This window comes from Prunus mume, linkage group LG4 (genome assembly GCF_029339155.1).
Source record: "Prunus mume cultivar Tortuosa linkage group LG4, ASM2933915v1, whole genome shotgun sequence".
Lineage (NCBI taxonomy): Eukaryota > Viridiplantae > Streptophyta > Magnoliopsida > Rosales > Rosaceae > Prunus > Prunus mume.
In genome coordinates this window covers 14166331-14184851 of record NC_142701.1, presented here as the reverse complement: position 1 = coordinate 14184851, position 18521 = coordinate 14166331, and the positions used below count along the sequence as shown (strand labels likewise).

Genomic DNA, 18521 nt, shown 5'->3' with positions numbered 1-18521 from the left:
GGTGTTTGGTAAAAATAAAATATCTCAATTATTTTAAAAGAAGTGGCCTTTTGACAGCAGCTTTTAAAAGCAGACTCTGGGTTTCTTTTCAAAGCTACTTTCAAAAGAAGCGGAGATGAACCTTTTATGAATTTTTAAAATTCCCAAAATACAATCATTCTTTTTTTAAAATGACACCAACTCTACTTCCACAGCTCAAAATATTATACATGCAGACACATACATATTACAGCATTTCATTTTAGAGTGGAAAATTTGTTCTGTCCTTCCCTCAAACCAACCTTTGCAAAGTGAACAGGCATGATCTCCATTAGTAGTAAAATGATCAGAGAACCCCAGTGCATTTGGGCTTCCTTGTAATTCTCTCAGCTCCAGCTCTTCATCATCCACAAGCATTGCGATCTTATCCGAGTGTTCTTGGGAATCTGCTCCTTCCAAAGCAAGTTCACATTTTTCTTTGCTTGGCAGAGTCTTTCTCACATATCTGCAAGCAATACAGACTAAATCACATTTTTGGTGTTGCAATCTTCTGTTCCGAGTTACTGGTTTTCACGATACACAAGTTAGCAAAACCAATGTCAACAGGAAAATCTCTAGCATCAGGATTGGTTGCCCGCCAGACCGTCATCAAACCTTTTCCAACTCGGGGTTTATTTTAATAATAAACAGAGTATAGCCGACCGGCTATACTACGGTATTTATTATTAAAAAAATTAGTATAGTGTACAGCTATACTATTATTAAAAATTAGCATTGCATTTACTTCTTGTTTTTTTTTTTTTTTTTTTTTGTTAATCTTTTATTTATATATAGATATGCATATTTGAGGGTAAGGCTCATTACGTCCCCCTTGATTAGATGTATCTTTTTATTTTTATCAATAAAATTCACTCGTACCGTTGAGTTTTTAAGATAAGTTTCGCCTACCTGACTTTTGAATCCTAGATCCGCCACTGATTAAAATGATTTTCAGAAATGCTTGCGTCTTCTAGGAATGACAGATTTCCCCAAGGACACTGGAATTGGACCTGATATTGAATTACTCGAAAGAGCAAGGAGGTGTAAATGTCTGAAATTTCCTAGCTGATCGGATAGTGGACTTGAAAAATCATTTGTTGACAACTTCAGTGACTCCATTTGACCTGAACTACACCCTGTCAAGCTTCTCAATTTTTCTGATACGCTTCCATTGAAATAGTTCCTTGACAGATCAAGAACCGTCAACTTCCAAAGATTTCCCAATGAGTTTGACATTTTCCCTTCAATTTGATTAGCAGACAAGTCAAGATTGACAATGGCTGTCAAGTTTCCAATGGAACTTGAAATTTCATCTCGCAAGAGATTCAAATAAAGGGATAGGGACTCAAGATTGCTACAAGTGTACAACCATTGAGGTATGGTACCCCGGATGATGTTCCACCTGAGATTAACAACTTTAAGCCTTGTCATGTTTGCAACACCAACTAGTAATAAGTTACGGGTTTATCCAGAGAAAGAAGACAGAAAAAAATAGAAAAGAAAGTGTGGGATGACTTGATAAAATAAAAAACAAAAGCAAAATAAAAGATTAGCATAACCTCTTCGGCTGGCAGGGACTGAATTCAGACTTTGTAAGAACACATAACATGAACAAAACAAAACAAATAATTCAGATGGAATCACAAATTCCATATTACTATTAGGATCAAAATGGTTTGCTTCTGGTCATTGGTTAGGGAAAGGTAGATACAGTTAAAATAATAATATTAAATAGATCTAACTATGATCACAATTATGTATCCCAAACCAAACTATAAGCACACATAGCAAGAACATCCTCTCAGACAAAGTTATATGGCCACAACTAACAAAAGGGATCAGGGAAATTAGTAATTGCTTGTATGTATGGCTTCCACCTTCCATTCCACTTATATAAAATCACACTATTTCCCTTGCTTAGTCACAAAGCAGAACAACTTTGTACAACAAAAATAACTTCAGTATTATAGCTCTCCCTCTCAGTTTCTTCCTTCCCAACTGATAATTTTAAGTTTAAAATGGCCACAAAAACTGAGGCATATGTATAAAGTTCGTTGCTCAAGGCACTGAGAATTGCTACTGAAACCCGGAAGAAGGCTTCGAGGAATGCATGGAGTTTTTCGTGAAATTATGCAGCAACTATTATCTTAAAAAACGCCGTAGAAAAAGTACAGCCAAACCCTAAATGTTTTATTTATCTAGTGCTATTCTTGTGTAATATAATTCGAGCATTCTTGGTGAATGTCTATGTTTTTTACCAATCAATAGCTACGAGAACCCCAATGAAGAAATGCAAATTTCAATAAACCAACAAGTCTTTGGCAACAAACTGTGAGGCCGAGGATATTCAACTACAATAAACATTGTTCTAGCTACAAAAGATTATCACAAAGATGACTTTCAAATCTTCTATTTTAAAAAATAAAATAAAAAAACAGTATTTTGTTTTTCTTTACAACAATGTACATTTGACAACATTTTATTCCTGCTTTAAAAAACTAGAACAAGCATGCATTAACAAAATCTGAGTTCCTCCATTGACTGAGACAGTAAAGAGGCTGCCATATTCTTCACAAGCGAATATAGGATAAACGTGAGGATATTTCTCTGGAGCAGGTTTCAGTGACATGAAACTCTTGTATCTATTAAACGTCCAACTTTCCTTCATGCTGTACATCTAACGACTCAATGGCCATATATGGCAACTAAATAGAAAACTTGAAGCATAGCTTCATACAAAGTACCACGGTTTCAAAGCCTGCAACAGTTCCACTGATCTGGCAGTACAATGGACATATAAATGCTCCTCAATCTGTCAAAAAAATGTGGGATTGAATTTGGCTAATCTACGAAAAAAGGCGGCGCTATTGCTTTGGAGCATGCTTCCCTGAAGTAAAAGAAGCTTTTAAGATGGCGAAAATTTGAAAAGCTATGAAAACAATTAAGAAGTCACTCAATTGTCAAGCACCAATCTGCATTATATTCAATCATTACCTCTGACACTAATTTCCAGCCTTTTCTGAGAATGGGCTCTTTCCAAGTATGGAGCAATTAAGGCATCCAATCTCACCAACCAGAGTGCAACTGCAGATGTTGTCTGGGGCATACATGCAAAGGACGCAATCAGTTCTTCACTAAAATTACAAGAACCTTGCTCTATATTGCATTCATATAATCGGTCCTCGTTGATGGCACCAACAAAATCACCAAGAACCTGCACGAGTAAACAATAAAGAAACTGATGGTTCCGACTAGAAAATAAACAAAAAATAGATAGTGTGAAAAAAGGAAAATAGAAAACCTGCAAAAGCTCAGCCAAAGATGAGGTACGTCTTAGTCGTTTCACCCATAGCTTATGAGCAGATTTTTTCCAAGCACCCAACAAAGCATCTTCTGGCATGGCTGACTGCACAAAGCAGAGGGAGGTGGAGATCAATATAGCACGGAAAAACATTAAAAACTTTGGGGCGAATAGAAATGTCTTCCATATATAACCTAGAAAACCTGTTTTAACCATCAGACAATCAAAAGGTTCAGGCCCCAAAATCCAACTAAAATAATCCCACTATTTAGGGCCAGCTACCAGAGGCCCGAACTAATCAGATAGGGCAGGTGGATACTAATCAACCATTCTGCTACATTCACAGCAGTATGCCTTTTCATCAATCCCTTCCCCGCCATCCCGCATCCCTTCATCTAAAATCTTATTGCACTTCAGAGATTTTCTCTCTTTTTTTTTATTATATAAAAGCTATCAGATTTGATTACGCATAAATCTCAAAAGTCACATTCAAATTATCCAAACCATGAACACTTCATTCATTCCTAGGTTGATCCTCAACTGAAGTCCTATTCTCCTCCAGTCTATCAAAGATATGTGTAGCTTGAAATCTTTTTAACTGGAGGACATCTTCATTACTATAACAAACAAATATCAGAAAATGCAAAGCTAAAATCCAAATGATGGGTTACCTCAATTGCATGCATCGCAGCTTTTAGTGATTGGATCTGTGATGAGAGGACCTTATGCTTAGGAAAAGTATCACTCGCTTCTTTCTCCTTACATGTGGCTACATGGATGGCATACCTTTCTTCCAGATCAAAATGAAGCTCAAATGTTGTATGGCAAATCCTGCAGTGCTTCTCATCTCTCCAATACAAATCATGACAACTTTCACATCTAGTAAGTGTATCAAAATATGATCGTTTACCATGTTTGACAGCATTAAGATCTAGGTAAAAGGAATTCCATAACCATGAATCAAATGCTTGGATTCGGCTCCATTTCTGTTTCTGTTGTTCTCCTTTCTTTCTAACTTCAAGAACCACAACTCCAGATGAAGGCAGAGAATCATTTGCAATTCCAGATAAGTTGTTGTCTACATCAGATACTGGTGAATAAGTGTCTTCTCTAACACTATCCAGCTCAGATTGATCAGATTGCGCCAAGTTGTCAATTCTATCACTATTTACCATTCTACTTGACATCGCTTGGCACAGAAACGCTATTCGTTTCTCCAGGGATTCAATAAGAAGAGCCTCTCGTTTACCCCTGTCATCCAAAACTGACAACAAAGCACACAGAGCCTGCATTTGGTTTAAGAAAAAGCAAGTAAATATTATAACTTATACAAGGTCAAGCAATATGTACTACAATCAAATTGATCGTATAACAAAAATTCAGCACAATACCTCTTCTGTATCAATCACCTCCCAGTGACCATCTTCTGAAGATTCGAAATAAACCCTTCTATGTCCTGGGTCATATGCATTACAAGGGCCCAAGAAAAGCCAGTATCTATTGTATCTACGATCAGAACCCAAAAACACAGATTGCATTGGGTGTATGTCAAACCGCACTTCTCTTTCTTTTCCATTTTTCTCTTTTGTAGAGAATCTCTCGTCAGAGAACTTTGAGATTGACCCTGAAGAATCTATAGGGTGAAACTTTAATGTATAATCTTCTTTTGCACCACTCGTATGTCCTGCATGGACCCAGGTTGGCCTGGGCATGCCACGTTGTTTAGTTGATAACCTCTTAATTTTCGCCCCTGAACCAGAATGAAGACTGCTAGGAACGCATTCAGCAATAGCATTTATAGGATCCTATAAAGGAATAAGAAGAAAAAGAGAGACATGTTTAATCTGCTGAAAATTACTTAAATACCATGCATGTTTAAATTCTGTTGAAAACTATAGTTACAATTGAAGAACATTTAATAACTCAGTGGGGAAATACATGATACATAACAATAGACAAAGACAACAAGAAGCTATCAGTTTCTGTTTTTTTGTTTTTGTTTAGAGAAGCCAAAGAAGGTAGCCATAATGAACCCGTCAGGACTTCAGTCAGGTCACATATGTGGAACCCAAAGGGTAGATCCAATTTTAAGGAAAACAATAATACAAACCAATATTAAACTTATAAACCACCATAATAATTACGGATACTTGAATCTCATTGAATATTCAAATAATATTTACTGTCAAAGTATTTTATATATAATGCAGTTTTCACCATTCAGATGATATTATCTTAAGGGACTGAACACGTTCCATTTAATAGGGCAACCTCACAGTAGGGGGATAGATAAAAACAAAGAGAAGGTTTCAAAGTCCATGCAAAGATTCTAATGTTACCTCCATTCTGAAACCAGAACCTGCATGAAGAAGATCAATTAGAGCCACTATTGCGCTCAACTTTTCTTCAATGCTTAAATCTGAATATTCGCCTTCCATTAGTCCTAACAACCATACTTCTCCTGGATGGCTCTCATCAATTTCGGTGTATACTGTCACCATGTTATCTTTGCTTTTCCCATGGTTCATATAAGTCAGCTTTTTAATTTGGGAATTTCCTGAATTGCATCCAGAATCATCATCACTGCTACATGTACCACTGTCACCGAGGTCATCATCAACTGCTCCAGAGTCTTCGGTATCTGATTGGGATTCCTCCACTTCTTTTTCAGAAGAATTAATACGCACACGATATGTGGATGATGAAATCTTTTCAAATAATGTAATATCACTTGAAAGAGTTGAACCAATTAAAGACTCTAGGTCCTCAATTCCACTGGAAAGGTTCAATTCAGAAATCTGCAAAACGAAAACAAAGTCCATCACTAATTCAAGTGGAATGCTGTGCTTGGCTGGTATCAACTTAACGATTAAAACATGAGAGATTATGATAACAACATTTTCAAGAAAATTACCTGCAATGACTTCGCCAACTCAGAAACTTTCAACCCATGAATTCCTTGCTCTAGCAGAACTCTAAACAATTCACCCTTCAAAGTACCAGGGCGTAAACCATACTTCACCATAAGGCTCATTTCCTAGATAACAGAAGATTCAATTTGAAAAACCAAATTTTACATTTATAGATAGGTTTATGCAACAACAGATAAAGCTTATTAATTGTAGATCATAAATAAAACCACCATAAGAAAGTAAATAAAGGCTCCTGCACATGTCTGGTCATTAAAGCAAATAATTCCAGAGACAACTGGAGACAAATAAACATATGCTCAACAGATTTTATTTAGGAATGCACAATAATGCTAAACATATGCTCAACAGATGGTATGGAAAATGAATCTATCCAATTGGGGCTCTGCCTTAAGGTAGAAACAGATTATTCAGGGTAATGACAGATCTTAAATGACAATTGCCAATAAGGCTTTGAATGCTCAAGGTTTTGAGTGATGAACACATATTATTAGGCATCTATAGCACTTAACTTGCAGAATACAGATGTATTGATAATTAAATACATTTACTAGAGAGGAAATGGAGCTTGGAAAAACCAATTGCAACTACGGTAGTTAAATTAGAAGACCTTGCTAAGGGCATCCCTTCGCATTGCACCTTGCTTTGAACCAAAACCAGCGGCAACCAGTACTTGACGCAGTATTTCTGTCCATGTTAAAGGGTTTAGCGATCTCTTCCAGAATTCCAGAGTGGATTCTTGATTTTCAACCTGCCAAATCATTTGACAAAGATGCTTAGTTATTGAGTACTTCCATTCAATTTTGTCATAATAATATGAAATAACAATTGATTTAAGAGATGAGCAAAAAAGTCTTAAGAGTTTGACAAAAATAAGTATCTCTGATCAACCATACCAAAAAGCAAGTGGATCTTCTAAAAGTGCATATGGATGGACTACTAATAGTCTGATTATGATTTTGTTCAGAAAATTTCTTGTCGCCTAAGCATATCTATCAGACATTCTGGAGTGTACTCCTTTTCTGTAGTCACACCAAACTTTTGATTATTAGATGATATCCTCTTTCCTATATTCTTTAAATTTTTCTGATATCATATTTGCTACTTTCAGCGGTATTTAACTTCCCTGTAAAGAAACATGTCAACAGTCTTATAGATTGCACTCTCTTTTTGTTACCAACAAAGTTCCAAACATATGAGCCTTTAGAAAACTGCTGTGACATATATGTACCCAAATGAAATGGTCAATATGACTAACATTATCATAAGTTAAATGAACTGTAAATGTCTGTGAGCTGCACGATTAGATGCTGTTTGTTCATAACTCACCGAGTGAATAAATGCAAGAAAATTGCATGATTTGCTCAAATGAGGTATAGATCCACAGCCAAGCTCGGCTTCAACATTAGATAGAAGAAGCTTCAGAAGTGCCACATGAATTTTTCCAAGCAGCAAGGAATCCTAAAAGGCATTTTACAAAACAAAGATGTTGAGGCAAGTAGAAGACACAATAAATCCAATGTTGGATCAAAGATAAGATATAACCTTGTCCTGAAATGCTTGGGCAAACTCATCAATAGTGAAGGAGCTTATATCTACCATAACGGCATAAGTACAAAGGAAATGGAAAACCTGCCCAAGAAAGTCAACCCAGAATATATTTGAGTACGATAACTAAACAAAATGTAGCAATCTGAATTGATGACCCCCAGACACATTTGTTAATAAACCCCCCTCAAAAAAAAAAAACAAAAAAAAAAAATTGCAGCAATCTAGAGTGGTGCTTTAACACAGCACATCTTCACTCACCAATTTCCATAAGGAATCAAAAAGTTGACAAGATAATAATAAATTCCTACACTCGGTACGAACTACACAAAAGAGAATTACAAGTAGATTCCAATATCAAATTTAGACCACATTCCATATATCTCTAGTACTTGATATATGTTTTTCTTGAGTATATCTTAGTTTGCATAACCTCTCTGCAAGAACAACCTATGACTTCAATCTATGCAATGAGAGCGTCAATGAAAAAGATTGGTAAGAGTAATGAGAGACCATTAGGCAGTATTAGCGAGCACAAAATAATTATTCCAAGCTTTTATAGGTCGTATAATCATGAATAAGAAAACAGACCTCATAAATAAGAAAAAGCAAATGCAAGCATAGATGGAGTGTATGACATCTTTCACGAACGATGTCCTATATTTGCAAAAGAACCTAACAAAATCAGGCCACAAACAGTTTGCAATTCACATACCTTGAACAGTTTCTTGACAATCTCTGGAGAAGAATCCCAAGGTTGCATACAGAATGGCTGCTTCATCTTCACAGAATTTGGAGGAAACTTGGCCAGCAAATCTGAAATCCCAAAAATTCCTTATCCACAGCTCAAAATACTATACATGTAGACACATACATATTACAGCATTTCATTTTAGATTGGAAAATTTGTTCCATTCTTCCTTCAAACCAACCTTTGCAAAGTGAACAGGCATGATCTCCATTAGTAGTAAAATGATCAGAGCACCCCAGTGCATTTGGCCTTCCTTGTAATTCTCTCAGCTCCAGCTCTTCATCATCCACAAGCATAGCAATCTTATCCGAGTGTTCTTGGGAACTTGCTCCTTCCAAAGCAAGTTCACATTTTTCTTTGCTTGGCAGAGTCTGATTCTCATTGTTAGATTCCACCTTGCATCCAAAAGCAAAATGAATGTTGCTAAATCTGCTAACTTAAACCACATATTTGCAAGAACAAATTTTTCACTTACTTCTCTTCTTTTGACGAAATGTTTCCTCTTTTCTTGTACCTTATTTCGTACCCGTCCCTGTTTCTGTAAAGGCAACAAATGTCAGACAACTTTCTAAAGGTAACCACCCAGATCGACCTTTAAGATGATCATCCCAAAAAAATTTCTCACACATCTGCAAGCAATACAGACTAAATCACTTACAGGAACACTTTTTTTAGGTTGCAATCTTCTGTTCCGAGTTACTGGTTTTCGCGATACAGAAGTTGGAATTAATGATACACTAGTGACTCCACCGTTAGCAAAACCCATGTCAACAGGAAAATCTCTGGCATCAGGATTGGTTGCCCGCCAGACCGTCATCAAACCTTTTCCAACACCATGTTTTTTCACTGGAGCACTCTCGTTGCAATTCTGATGACCAATGACAGCATGCTCGGTAACCTAATAAAAGTTAAAAGGGTAAGAATATTTGTGGGACCAGTTAAGGACACTTAAGGTAGAAACAAGAGAATCATGAAAGCTGGTGCCAACAAAAGAATTTATCCATTACCTTCCTCCTTTTAGTTTCTCTTTGGTTCTCTTTGCAAGGGGGATGTAAATCTTCGGGATCTAAATGGAAATAACAATGTGAGTGAAACCTTATTAAAATATGTAGTGCAACAACAAAAAAATCTACAAATAGCATCAAAAAGAACAAAGAGATAAAATTTTCCGAACAGCTACTGCAACACCAATACAAATTAACTCTGTCAAGAAGTTTAGACGCAAACTACCAAAAACATCTAATTCTGAATGGCATTAAACATTACGAAACAACAAAATCTCAGAGAATCAAGTCCTCTCCCTTCACAACTCATATAAAAATCAACAAAGAGAATGTTCTCATCAACACACCAAACCACTCTGAGTGAAAATTCTACAACTGATGTGTAGTTTACTTTTTAAACAAACGGAAAAGGAGAATTGATCTCAGATAGACAAAAATGTAGAATAGAAATTATTCATTTTGCCTATGATTTCTCAGACCTGAAAGTTTCTCAGTTCTTACCTGTAGAATGGAAAAGTGCCCGAGAGGGGAGAGAGTCAAATTCCACACCAAGGGGGGGACCATCTTTGCGGAACACCTTCTTGAGAATGTAGTCTGGAGTTAACAATTCCTGAATATGATTCCCATTCATTTTTGTTTGCTTGTATCTCAACAACGAAGGAGCTTTTGAGGGGCAGTGTTTAACTACCCTTGGAGCACCAGCTCCCGATCCATTTCTTCCACCCAACTCCTCGGTGGTTTTATTTTCTCGCTTCTCTCTCCTCCTCTTCTCAACAAACCAACCCCGAACCTGATTGTAAGTCAATCTGAAGGCAGCAGCATGGCATTCCATTGCCGTTCGTGAAGGATACCTATCCTCTGTGAAGAGACCAAAAAAAAAGTTGTAAATATTGGGTTTCGCTCTCTTGTGATTAACATGAAAAGTCCTTTACCATTATATAAAATCTATAGCAACAGATGCACGACCAATCCTAGGTGCTTGTATAATTGTATTCTGCAACTATTTCCTTATTGCTTTCTAAAATCAAAACAAACAACGGAACGATTGCAGCTGTCTGTTCCAAGTTTGAGCCAATAATTGCACGTATAAAATGCTGATTTCAATTAAACTGTAAATTGGGTAGCTTAATTCTGAACCCAATAGAGAAACAGAGCAATAATAACAAAAGCTACGTATATCAAACACACACACGCAGGGAGAGAGAGAGAGAGAGAGAGAGAGAGAGAGGTTACAATTAGCGAAGAAGCGTACCTGAGTAGAAGCTCTCAAGGGCTTCAAGCTGTGATTGAGTTTTCCTCTTTATCTTTTCCATCATCTTCTTCTTCCACAAGTACCCAAAATCACAGAAATTTCAAAACCATTTCCAGAAGGAGTTGAAGAACAGAACCCAAAGCAGAAATGGTTGGGGCGGTTGAGAACGTAGAAGCAAGCTATACAAATTAGCAGAGCGAGACTGTGGGTGGCGATATCAGAGTGAGAGTGGCAGCGTCGAACCCGCAGGGAAATGGAGGTGGGAGAGTGAGCTCTGTAATCTGCATGCTTGTCCTTAGACACCGTCTAATTGTGATGCCAAAGGGGACGAAAAGCAGCAGATAATGAAATGGGAAACTAACCAAGTAGGGTTTTGGGTTTTACCAAAAAAATATCTTCATCGAATTCTCGACGAAAAAAATTAATTAGCGTCAATATTTATATCATCATCTTTTCTTTTTTTGTTTTTGGGTTCACTTTTTGGCTTACAACGAGAAGAGGAAATATTCTGCTTGGATACGTGTAGGGTTTTACATTCGAGTTTTGTGTCACTGGCCCAGAACTTTTTTTTTAGGAAGGCCCAATGGTTCCCTATAGTTTATTCGGATTTTCACTTTCGTCCTTGTATTTTTTATTTTTTCAGTGTCATCCTTATAGTTTTTTTGTTGTTGTTGAGTGCCTTGGCAAATATGGGCTTAAAATTGAGTTTGGGGACAACTATCCTCCTGTTAGCCCATTTACCATATCATCTTGGATACCTTGTTTGTTCAAGTAGCTTGGCCCAAAGTCGAAGGATTTGGTTTGGTTTGGACTGCTTCTTTGGGAAGCATTTTTGTTGTGGAGTAGTATCTTGATCAATGTTCAGTGAATTTGCTTATTTAGGTAGCATTTTCGTTTGAACTAGTATCTTGATTGATCTATGTTCAGTGAATTTAACAGACTTGGTTTAGGTAATTTAGTTAATGTAGTGTGCCGGCTTTGCACCCGAGTTTGATCCCCCTCCCATTATATGAGTAGTTTAAAATATTTCTTTGTCACCCAAAAAAATTAAATATATTGTTTTGTGAATTTAATGTTGGAACTAACAACATGCCATTATATTGTGGTTTACGTGTATGTCTAGTCTCAACCACTGAATGAGCAGTTATTTTTTATTTTATTTTTTTACAAGCGATAATCTAAATTATTATGATATAATCTAATTTACGGGAAATGATACTCGAACTTGGATGCACTGTCCTAGTCAACTAAACGCACATTTGTAGTAAAAAAAAACACAATCTCATGGGAAAATTTTCACAACTATATTTGAATAGAACGTTTTAAAACTACAAAAACAATAACAAAAAACAAAAGGTTGCAAGTGAGAAAATCGAATGTAAACATGTATTTATTTATTTATATTGTAAAGAGAAAGGAGGACAAAGTTCATATTAAAATTTAAACCGAAACAGATCATTTTGTTATGAGATATCACAATTCACAAGGGAGGATGACAAAATCTCATAACCCTTGACTTGCCCTGAGGTTTACCAGTCCTCTCTCTAACCCTCCCTTTCAAGTTTCAAATCTTGCCACTTTCCCATTCAAGCCGTTTTTGCTGTCCAAGTCAGGTTTATATGGTGGTGGGCATAAAGAAAGAACCAAACCCAATCCATCAGAGATTCATATCTCAATATTTTATTCAAGAACAAGGGTTGTTTCACATTATCATCTATGTAATAATAATATTCAATACTTGGATCACATTCATATGTATGTAGTTAAGTTTGACAAATGCATTCTTTTATGTTCCACTAGGCACTAGATTCTTATTTTTATTTTTTTATATATTATATTGACTTTATGCCTCCTACCTGGTAATTTCCTGTCTAGAAAAAGTTTGTCTCCCAACATTTTTTTAATTAATATATTAGGACAACTCTGCTGGTCATAACAAGTGGACTTTGCACGTAAAAACAATGAAGTAGTGCGCACAAATCATCATGATAAATGTGAAAAATGGATGAACAAATTAGAATCGGACAATGGTAACTCCCTTAATATTTCATGGCCACCAAGTCTCCTCCCTGCTCTAAAGTCACGCTAATGGGAAAATTATCAAGGTGAATCTAAAATGGACCCACTTATCTTATCAATGTTCCATGGCCACAAACTTTTATTATAAATAATAATAATAATAATCTATTTCGTGGGTACAATTTTTTTATTTTCACACCCTTCATTCATATGTAAAATCAGTTGCTTTGCAAACCTAGACTTAGTTAGTTTGGTTACAGCGAATATGCTCTCAACTCTGCACTCGAGTTCGAATCATCGTCTCCCCGTAATTTAGATTAGTTTAAAGTAGATTATCGCTTGTTTAAACAAATCATTTGGTTTGCTCAAAATAAATACCAAAAATACCCTTAATAAAACCAACCTCTCTTCTTTTTTCGACGACCATTGTCATGCAATATTAGCTTGATAATAGGAACGGCAATGAGATGGATCGATGCCAAATATGTCATTACCATCTCCATCTCCACGAAGAAAAGTGAGAATCATTATCCTAAAAATAAAAATGTATTTAAACTAAAAGGGAAGTAGAGACCTTAAGTGAGATAAACAATCCTAAACCTAAATGTATTACGTCGCTATACTACCTTAGTATGAGTTCAATTTTTCTGTTACCATTTTTCATGCGCCCACCCTATTACTATCTAACTTTTTGACACATGTCCTTCCACTTAAACCCAAGTTAATAATGTTAGCTTTTAATTAAATTAAAAAATTAAAAACTAATAATTGAAGGGGGAAAACCCAACAGCGAAGCGCCTCTCCTTCTCCGTCAACAACCCCACCCTATCGGTGCAGCCCCTTCCCTTCTTGCCGTCAAAAAAAGCACCTTCTCTCTCTTCTCCCCCTTTATTTTGGATCTAGATCTATCTTCTTCCCCTGCTCTTCTGGTTTATTCTTTGAAAGAGAGACGTGGATTGAGGACAACGATATGAAAAAGAAGATAGAGAAAAGAGAAAAGGAGGCTTTGTCAGCGGCGAGAATGAGAGGGAGTTGCCGCTGACCGGGTAGGGTGGGTGGGAGTTTTGGTGGCTAGTTTGGGGTTGCGCAAATTCGATTTCTAAACGCTAACGCACTTACTGAGTCATCAACGTGGTTGCTGCCTCCGTCTCAAGGCTCAGGACGTTCCGGCTGAACCTTCAATTATTAGTGTTTTTAATTAAAAGTTAACATTGTTAACTTGGGATTAAGTGGAAATACATGTGTCAAAAAGTTAGATAGGTAACAAGGGCACATGAAAAAGTTAGTATTCTATATTTTATCCTCTCAAAATATTGGTTAGTTGATGAGTGTGCTAATTAATCTGCTAAAGTGTAAATATCCTCAAATAACTCCAACTTGCGTGGGTTCCGAAAAAGAAAATAAATACGCGGTGTGCATTTTGCCCCAATTCTTTTTCCAAATCCCTAGTTTCTTAACTACTTGACTGCCTCTCTCTCTCGAACAATCTGAAAGATTCCAAACCCCATCATTTACCAAATTGACTTACCACGCAACCCCAAATCTCTTCTCTGTCACTTGCCGGACTCAAAACCCATTTGCTGCGTTAGCTTATCGGTGTCCTCCTCAGTCTCTCTGTCGGGGGCTTAAGCAGCAAGCTAAGCAAAGCCAAGCAACCGAAGAAGACGTCGAGAAAGAGAGAAGAGAAAAAAGAAAAAAGAAAAAGAAGAAGAAGAAGAAAATAAATAATGGGCAAGTGCTGAAACGAATATTTGAAAAAGAAAAAAAAAAAGAAAAAGAAGAAGAAAGCTTTTGCCTTTGATATGTGAATATCCTAATCCTACTATACACGCTAAGCTCTTGTGGTGACGGATCATCATCATCATCGCCATCATCATGATTACAAGATTAGAAAATGTCCAACAGCACCAACAACACCAACAGCCACTACCAGCCGCCCACAAAGTAAACGCTTCATCCTGTGATTTATTATTATTATCGTCTCTTCCATGTCAACGTCAGTTGTCTTCACATAGGCACAGCAGCTCCCCCAACTCAACCTCTCTCTGTCTTTGTTTCTCCGGGTCAATTGCTCAATTGGGTTTTTGCTGCAATCCCCAAAAACCCAATCTTTCTGTACCAGGGTAGTTTGGCTAGCTAGCTAGCTCTCTCACGCATTTATTCAAACACCAGTACGATTTTGGTAGATTGGTGCTGCTTCTACCAATTGATATGGTTCCAATAGATTGTGATGATGCTGATGGTGATATGTGTTACAGCATGTTGTTGTGTATGATTGAGTGAGAGAGTTAGAGAAAGAGAAAGAGAGAGTCTTCATGTCTTCTTCTCTTGTTCCGATGAAACACGACAAGAAGAAGCAGAAGGTCCCAACAATAATACCAACCTTCCTTCCTCATCTCTTTTTGGGTCAGTGGGTTTTCATTCTTCTTCTTCTTCCTTGCTCTGCTTCTGCTGCTTGTAACCAGCTCGATCAGGACGCTCTATTGTCCTTGGCTCTCCAGGCACCATTGAATTTGAATTGGTCTTCTTCCACTGACTGTTGCCTTTGGGAAGGAATAACCTGCGGCCCAGATGATCAAGGACGTGTCGTCCGGCTATGGCTGCCTAGGAGAGGCTTAACTGGTGTCATCAATCCATCAATCACAAACCTCACCCATCTCACCCACCTCAATCTTTCCCACAATTCTTTCCTGGGTTCTCTTCCTGAAGATTTGTTTTCATCTCTCTCTAGTCTCCAAGTCATTGACTTGAGCTTCAATCGTCTCATTGGCCGTCTACCACCTTCAAATAAAATCAGTCAGCTTCAGGTTCTGAACTTGTCTAGCAATTTCTTCAATGGAACAATCCCATCTTCGATCCTTGTCCCATCGGTGTCCATTTTCAATGTCAGCAACAACAGCTTTTCCGGGTCGATACCCATCGACAATGGTAGCAACCACACATCCCTTATCTTCTTGGACTTGTCCTACAATAAACTCAATGACACAATTCCCCCTGGAATCGGATTATGTTCCAAGCTCCAAGTTTTCCGTGCAGGCTTCAATAGCCTCTCTGGTTCTCTCCCTGATGAAATTTTCAACCTTGCTGATCTCCGACAGCTCTCTCTGCCTGTCAATAGTCTTACAGGACCCATCAACGATGGTATCATGAACCTCACCAATCTCCAGACCCTGGAGCTCTTTTCAAACCAGTTCTCTGGGCCAATCCCAAGCCAAATTGGTAACCTTTCCAGGTTGGAAAATCTGCTGCTCCACGTCAACAACCTCACAGGCCCCTTACCTCTATCTCTCGCCAACAGTACAAAGCTGTCTGCTTTGAATTTGAGGGTCAACAACTTGACTGGAGACCTCTCTTCCTTCAACTTCTCCCCTCTCCAACGCCTCACCACTCTGGACCTTGGCAACAACAACTTCACTGGTGAGTTCCCCAAAAGCCTCTACTCTTGCAAGTCACTAACAGCTATTAGATTGACCGGGAATCAGCTCACAGGACAGATATCACCTGAAATAGTTGCATTAGAATCCTTGGCTTTCCTCTCCATCTCTACCAACAACATGACAAATGCCACTGGGGCTCTTAGGATTCTAAAGGGTTGCAAGAACCTGACCACTCTGATATTGTCCAATAATTTTCTGTTTGAGCCTGTGCCAGATGATAAAAGCCTAGGAGACCTAGATGGATTCCAAAGCCTTCGGGTTTTTTCTCTTGGGGGTTGCCAATTCACAGGTCAAGTACCCACCTGGCTAGCCAAGCTTAAAAACCTTCAAGCCTTGGACCTGTCATTTAATCTTATAACTGGGTCTCTTCCCGGTTGGTTGGCTAGTCTGCCCAACCTTTTCTACATTGATTTGTCCAATAACCTCCTTCAAGGCGGATTTCCTAATGATCTCTGTGGGATGCCAGTTTTGACATCGAAAGAGGCCAGTGATAAGGTGGACAGAAGTTATTTAGAGTTGCCAGTATTTGTGAAGCCCAATAATGCTACTGATCAGCAGTACAACCAACTGTCCAATCTCCCCCCAGCCATATATTTGAGTAACAACAGCCTTAATGGCAGTATCCCCATTGAGATTGGCCGATTGAAGTTTATTCATGTGTTGGACCTTAGTCATAACAAATTCTCTGGCAGCATCCCAGATCAGATTTCTAACCTCACTAACTTAGAGAAATTGGATCTTTCCTATAACAATCTATCTGGTGAAATCCCTGTTTCTCTCAAAGGTCTGCATTTCTTGTCTTCCTTCAGTGTGGCAAACAATGATCTTCAGGGACTTGTACCATCTGGAGGTCAGTTTGATACTTTTACCATCTCCAGCTTTGAAGGGAATCCGGGCTTATGTGGTCCTCCAACTGTGCATCGCACATGTCCTCAACCATTATCACCGGCTGCTTCTCGAAGGTCTAACAAAAATCTTCTTATTGGACTCACCTCTGGGATCTGTTTTGGCATTGTATTTATTGTTGTTATGCTAGTAGTGTGGATGTTGTCTAAGAGAAGGATCATTCCAGGAGGAGATACTGACAAGATGGATTTTGACACAATGTCTAGCCATTCAGCCACTGCTGTTACTCCTGAGCTTGACAAGGATACCAGCCTAGTCATAGTGTTCCCAACCAATACCAATGAAATCAAGGATCTTACCATAACTGAAATCTTAAAGGCAACTGACAATTTCAATCAAGCAAACATCATTGGCTGTGGAGGTTTTGGTCTGGTTTACAGAGCAATATTCGCAAATGGGACCAGGCTAGCTGTTAAGAAACTCTCAGGAGACTTGGGTCTGATGGAAAGGGAATTCAAAGCAGAAGTTGAGGCTTTGTCCACTGCCCAACATGAGAATCTGGTTTCCCTGCAAGGCTATTGTGTGCATGATGGTGTTCGCCTGTTAATATATTCCTATATGGAGAATGGAAGTCTGGATTACTGGTTGCATGAGAAAGCTGATGGTGCTTCCCAGTTAGATTGGCCAACTCGACTGAAGATAGCACAGGGAGCAGGCTGCGGGTTGGCTTACATGCACCAAATATGCGAGCCACACATTGTGCATCGTGATATCAAGTCCAGCAACATCCTCCTGGATGATAAATTTCAAGCACATGTTGCTGATTTTGGGTTGTCCCGGTTGATTCTTCCGTACCAGACTCATGTTACAACTGAGCTTGTTGGTACCCTTGGTTACATTCCTCCAGAGTATGGACAAGCATGGGTGGCCACATTGAGAGGAGATATGTACAGTTTTGGGGTTGTCATGCTTGAGCTGCTAACCGGAAAAAGGCCTTTCGAGGTATGCAAGCCAAGGGCATCGAGAGAGTTGGTTGGCTGGGTGCAGCAAATGAGGAGAGAGGGCAAACCAGAGGAAGTTTTTGATCCTCTCCTGAGAGGGAAGGGCTTTGACGAAGAGATGCTGCAGGTGCTTGATGTGGCTTGCATGTGTGTCAACCAGAACCCTCTTAAGAGACCAACCATCAAGGAAGTTGTCGATTGGCTGAAAAATGTAGGGACATCCCACCAACACCAAAATAAAGACTAGTGAGGAAAAACAAATTTCTTTGACACTTCCTAAGAAAGTATTTATATGTATACTTGCACATAAATATTTGGGTTTATTATTGCAGACTTTCACAAAATCACTTGTGTAAATGATATTTTGCTCTACAGATCTATGAGGCAGCTATAGTCAAGCGGTTTGCTTGTTAA

The 18521-nt window shown here is 38.2% G+C and overlaps 2 protein-coding genes across 3 annotated transcripts; one reads left to right on the top strand and one right to left on the bottom strand.

Annotated features, from left to right (window-relative positions):
• Nucleotides 1-2400: 2400 nt before the first annotated feature.
• LOC103327533 (Homeodomain-like transcriptional regulator) lies at nucleotides 2401-11221 on the bottom strand. Of its 2 annotated transcripts, XM_016793820.2 has the most exons (17): nucleotides 10805-11221; nucleotides 10054-10410; nucleotides 9556-9614; nucleotides 9207-9446; nucleotides 9024-9086; nucleotides 8730-8943; nucleotides 8513-8613; nucleotides 7795-7881; nucleotides 7579-7710; nucleotides 6860-7000; nucleotides 6234-6356; nucleotides 5659-6117; nucleotides 4711-5124; nucleotides 3991-4605; nucleotides 3320-3424; nucleotides 3013-3232; nucleotides 2401-2905 (listed from the first exon to the last, which is right to left on the bottom strand). In XM_016793820.2, the coding sequence occupies exons 1-17, from the start codon at nucleotides 10866-10868 to the stop codon at nucleotides 2883-2885; spliced, it is 3417 nt and encodes a 1138-aa protein (XP_016649306.2). In that variant the 5' UTR covers nucleotides 10869-11221; the 3' UTR covers nucleotides 2401-2882. The 2 variants fall into 2 exon arrangements, with proteins under 2 accessions (XP_016649306.2, XP_088907508.1); XM_089051382.1 differs by lacking the exon at nucleotides 2401-2905 and having other exon boundaries at nucleotides 3088-3232; nucleotides 3349-3424; nucleotides 10805-11214.
• A 2953-nt stretch (nucleotides 11222-14174) lies between these two features.
• PSY1R (Leucine-rich receptor-like protein kinase family protein) lies at nucleotides 14175-18521 on the top strand. The gene has a single exon (XM_008229865.3). The coding sequence runs from the start codon at nucleotides 15139-15141 to the stop codon at nucleotides 18352-18354; it is 3216 nt and encodes a 1071-aa protein (XP_008228087.2). The 5' UTR covers nucleotides 14175-15138; the 3' UTR covers nucleotides 18355-18521.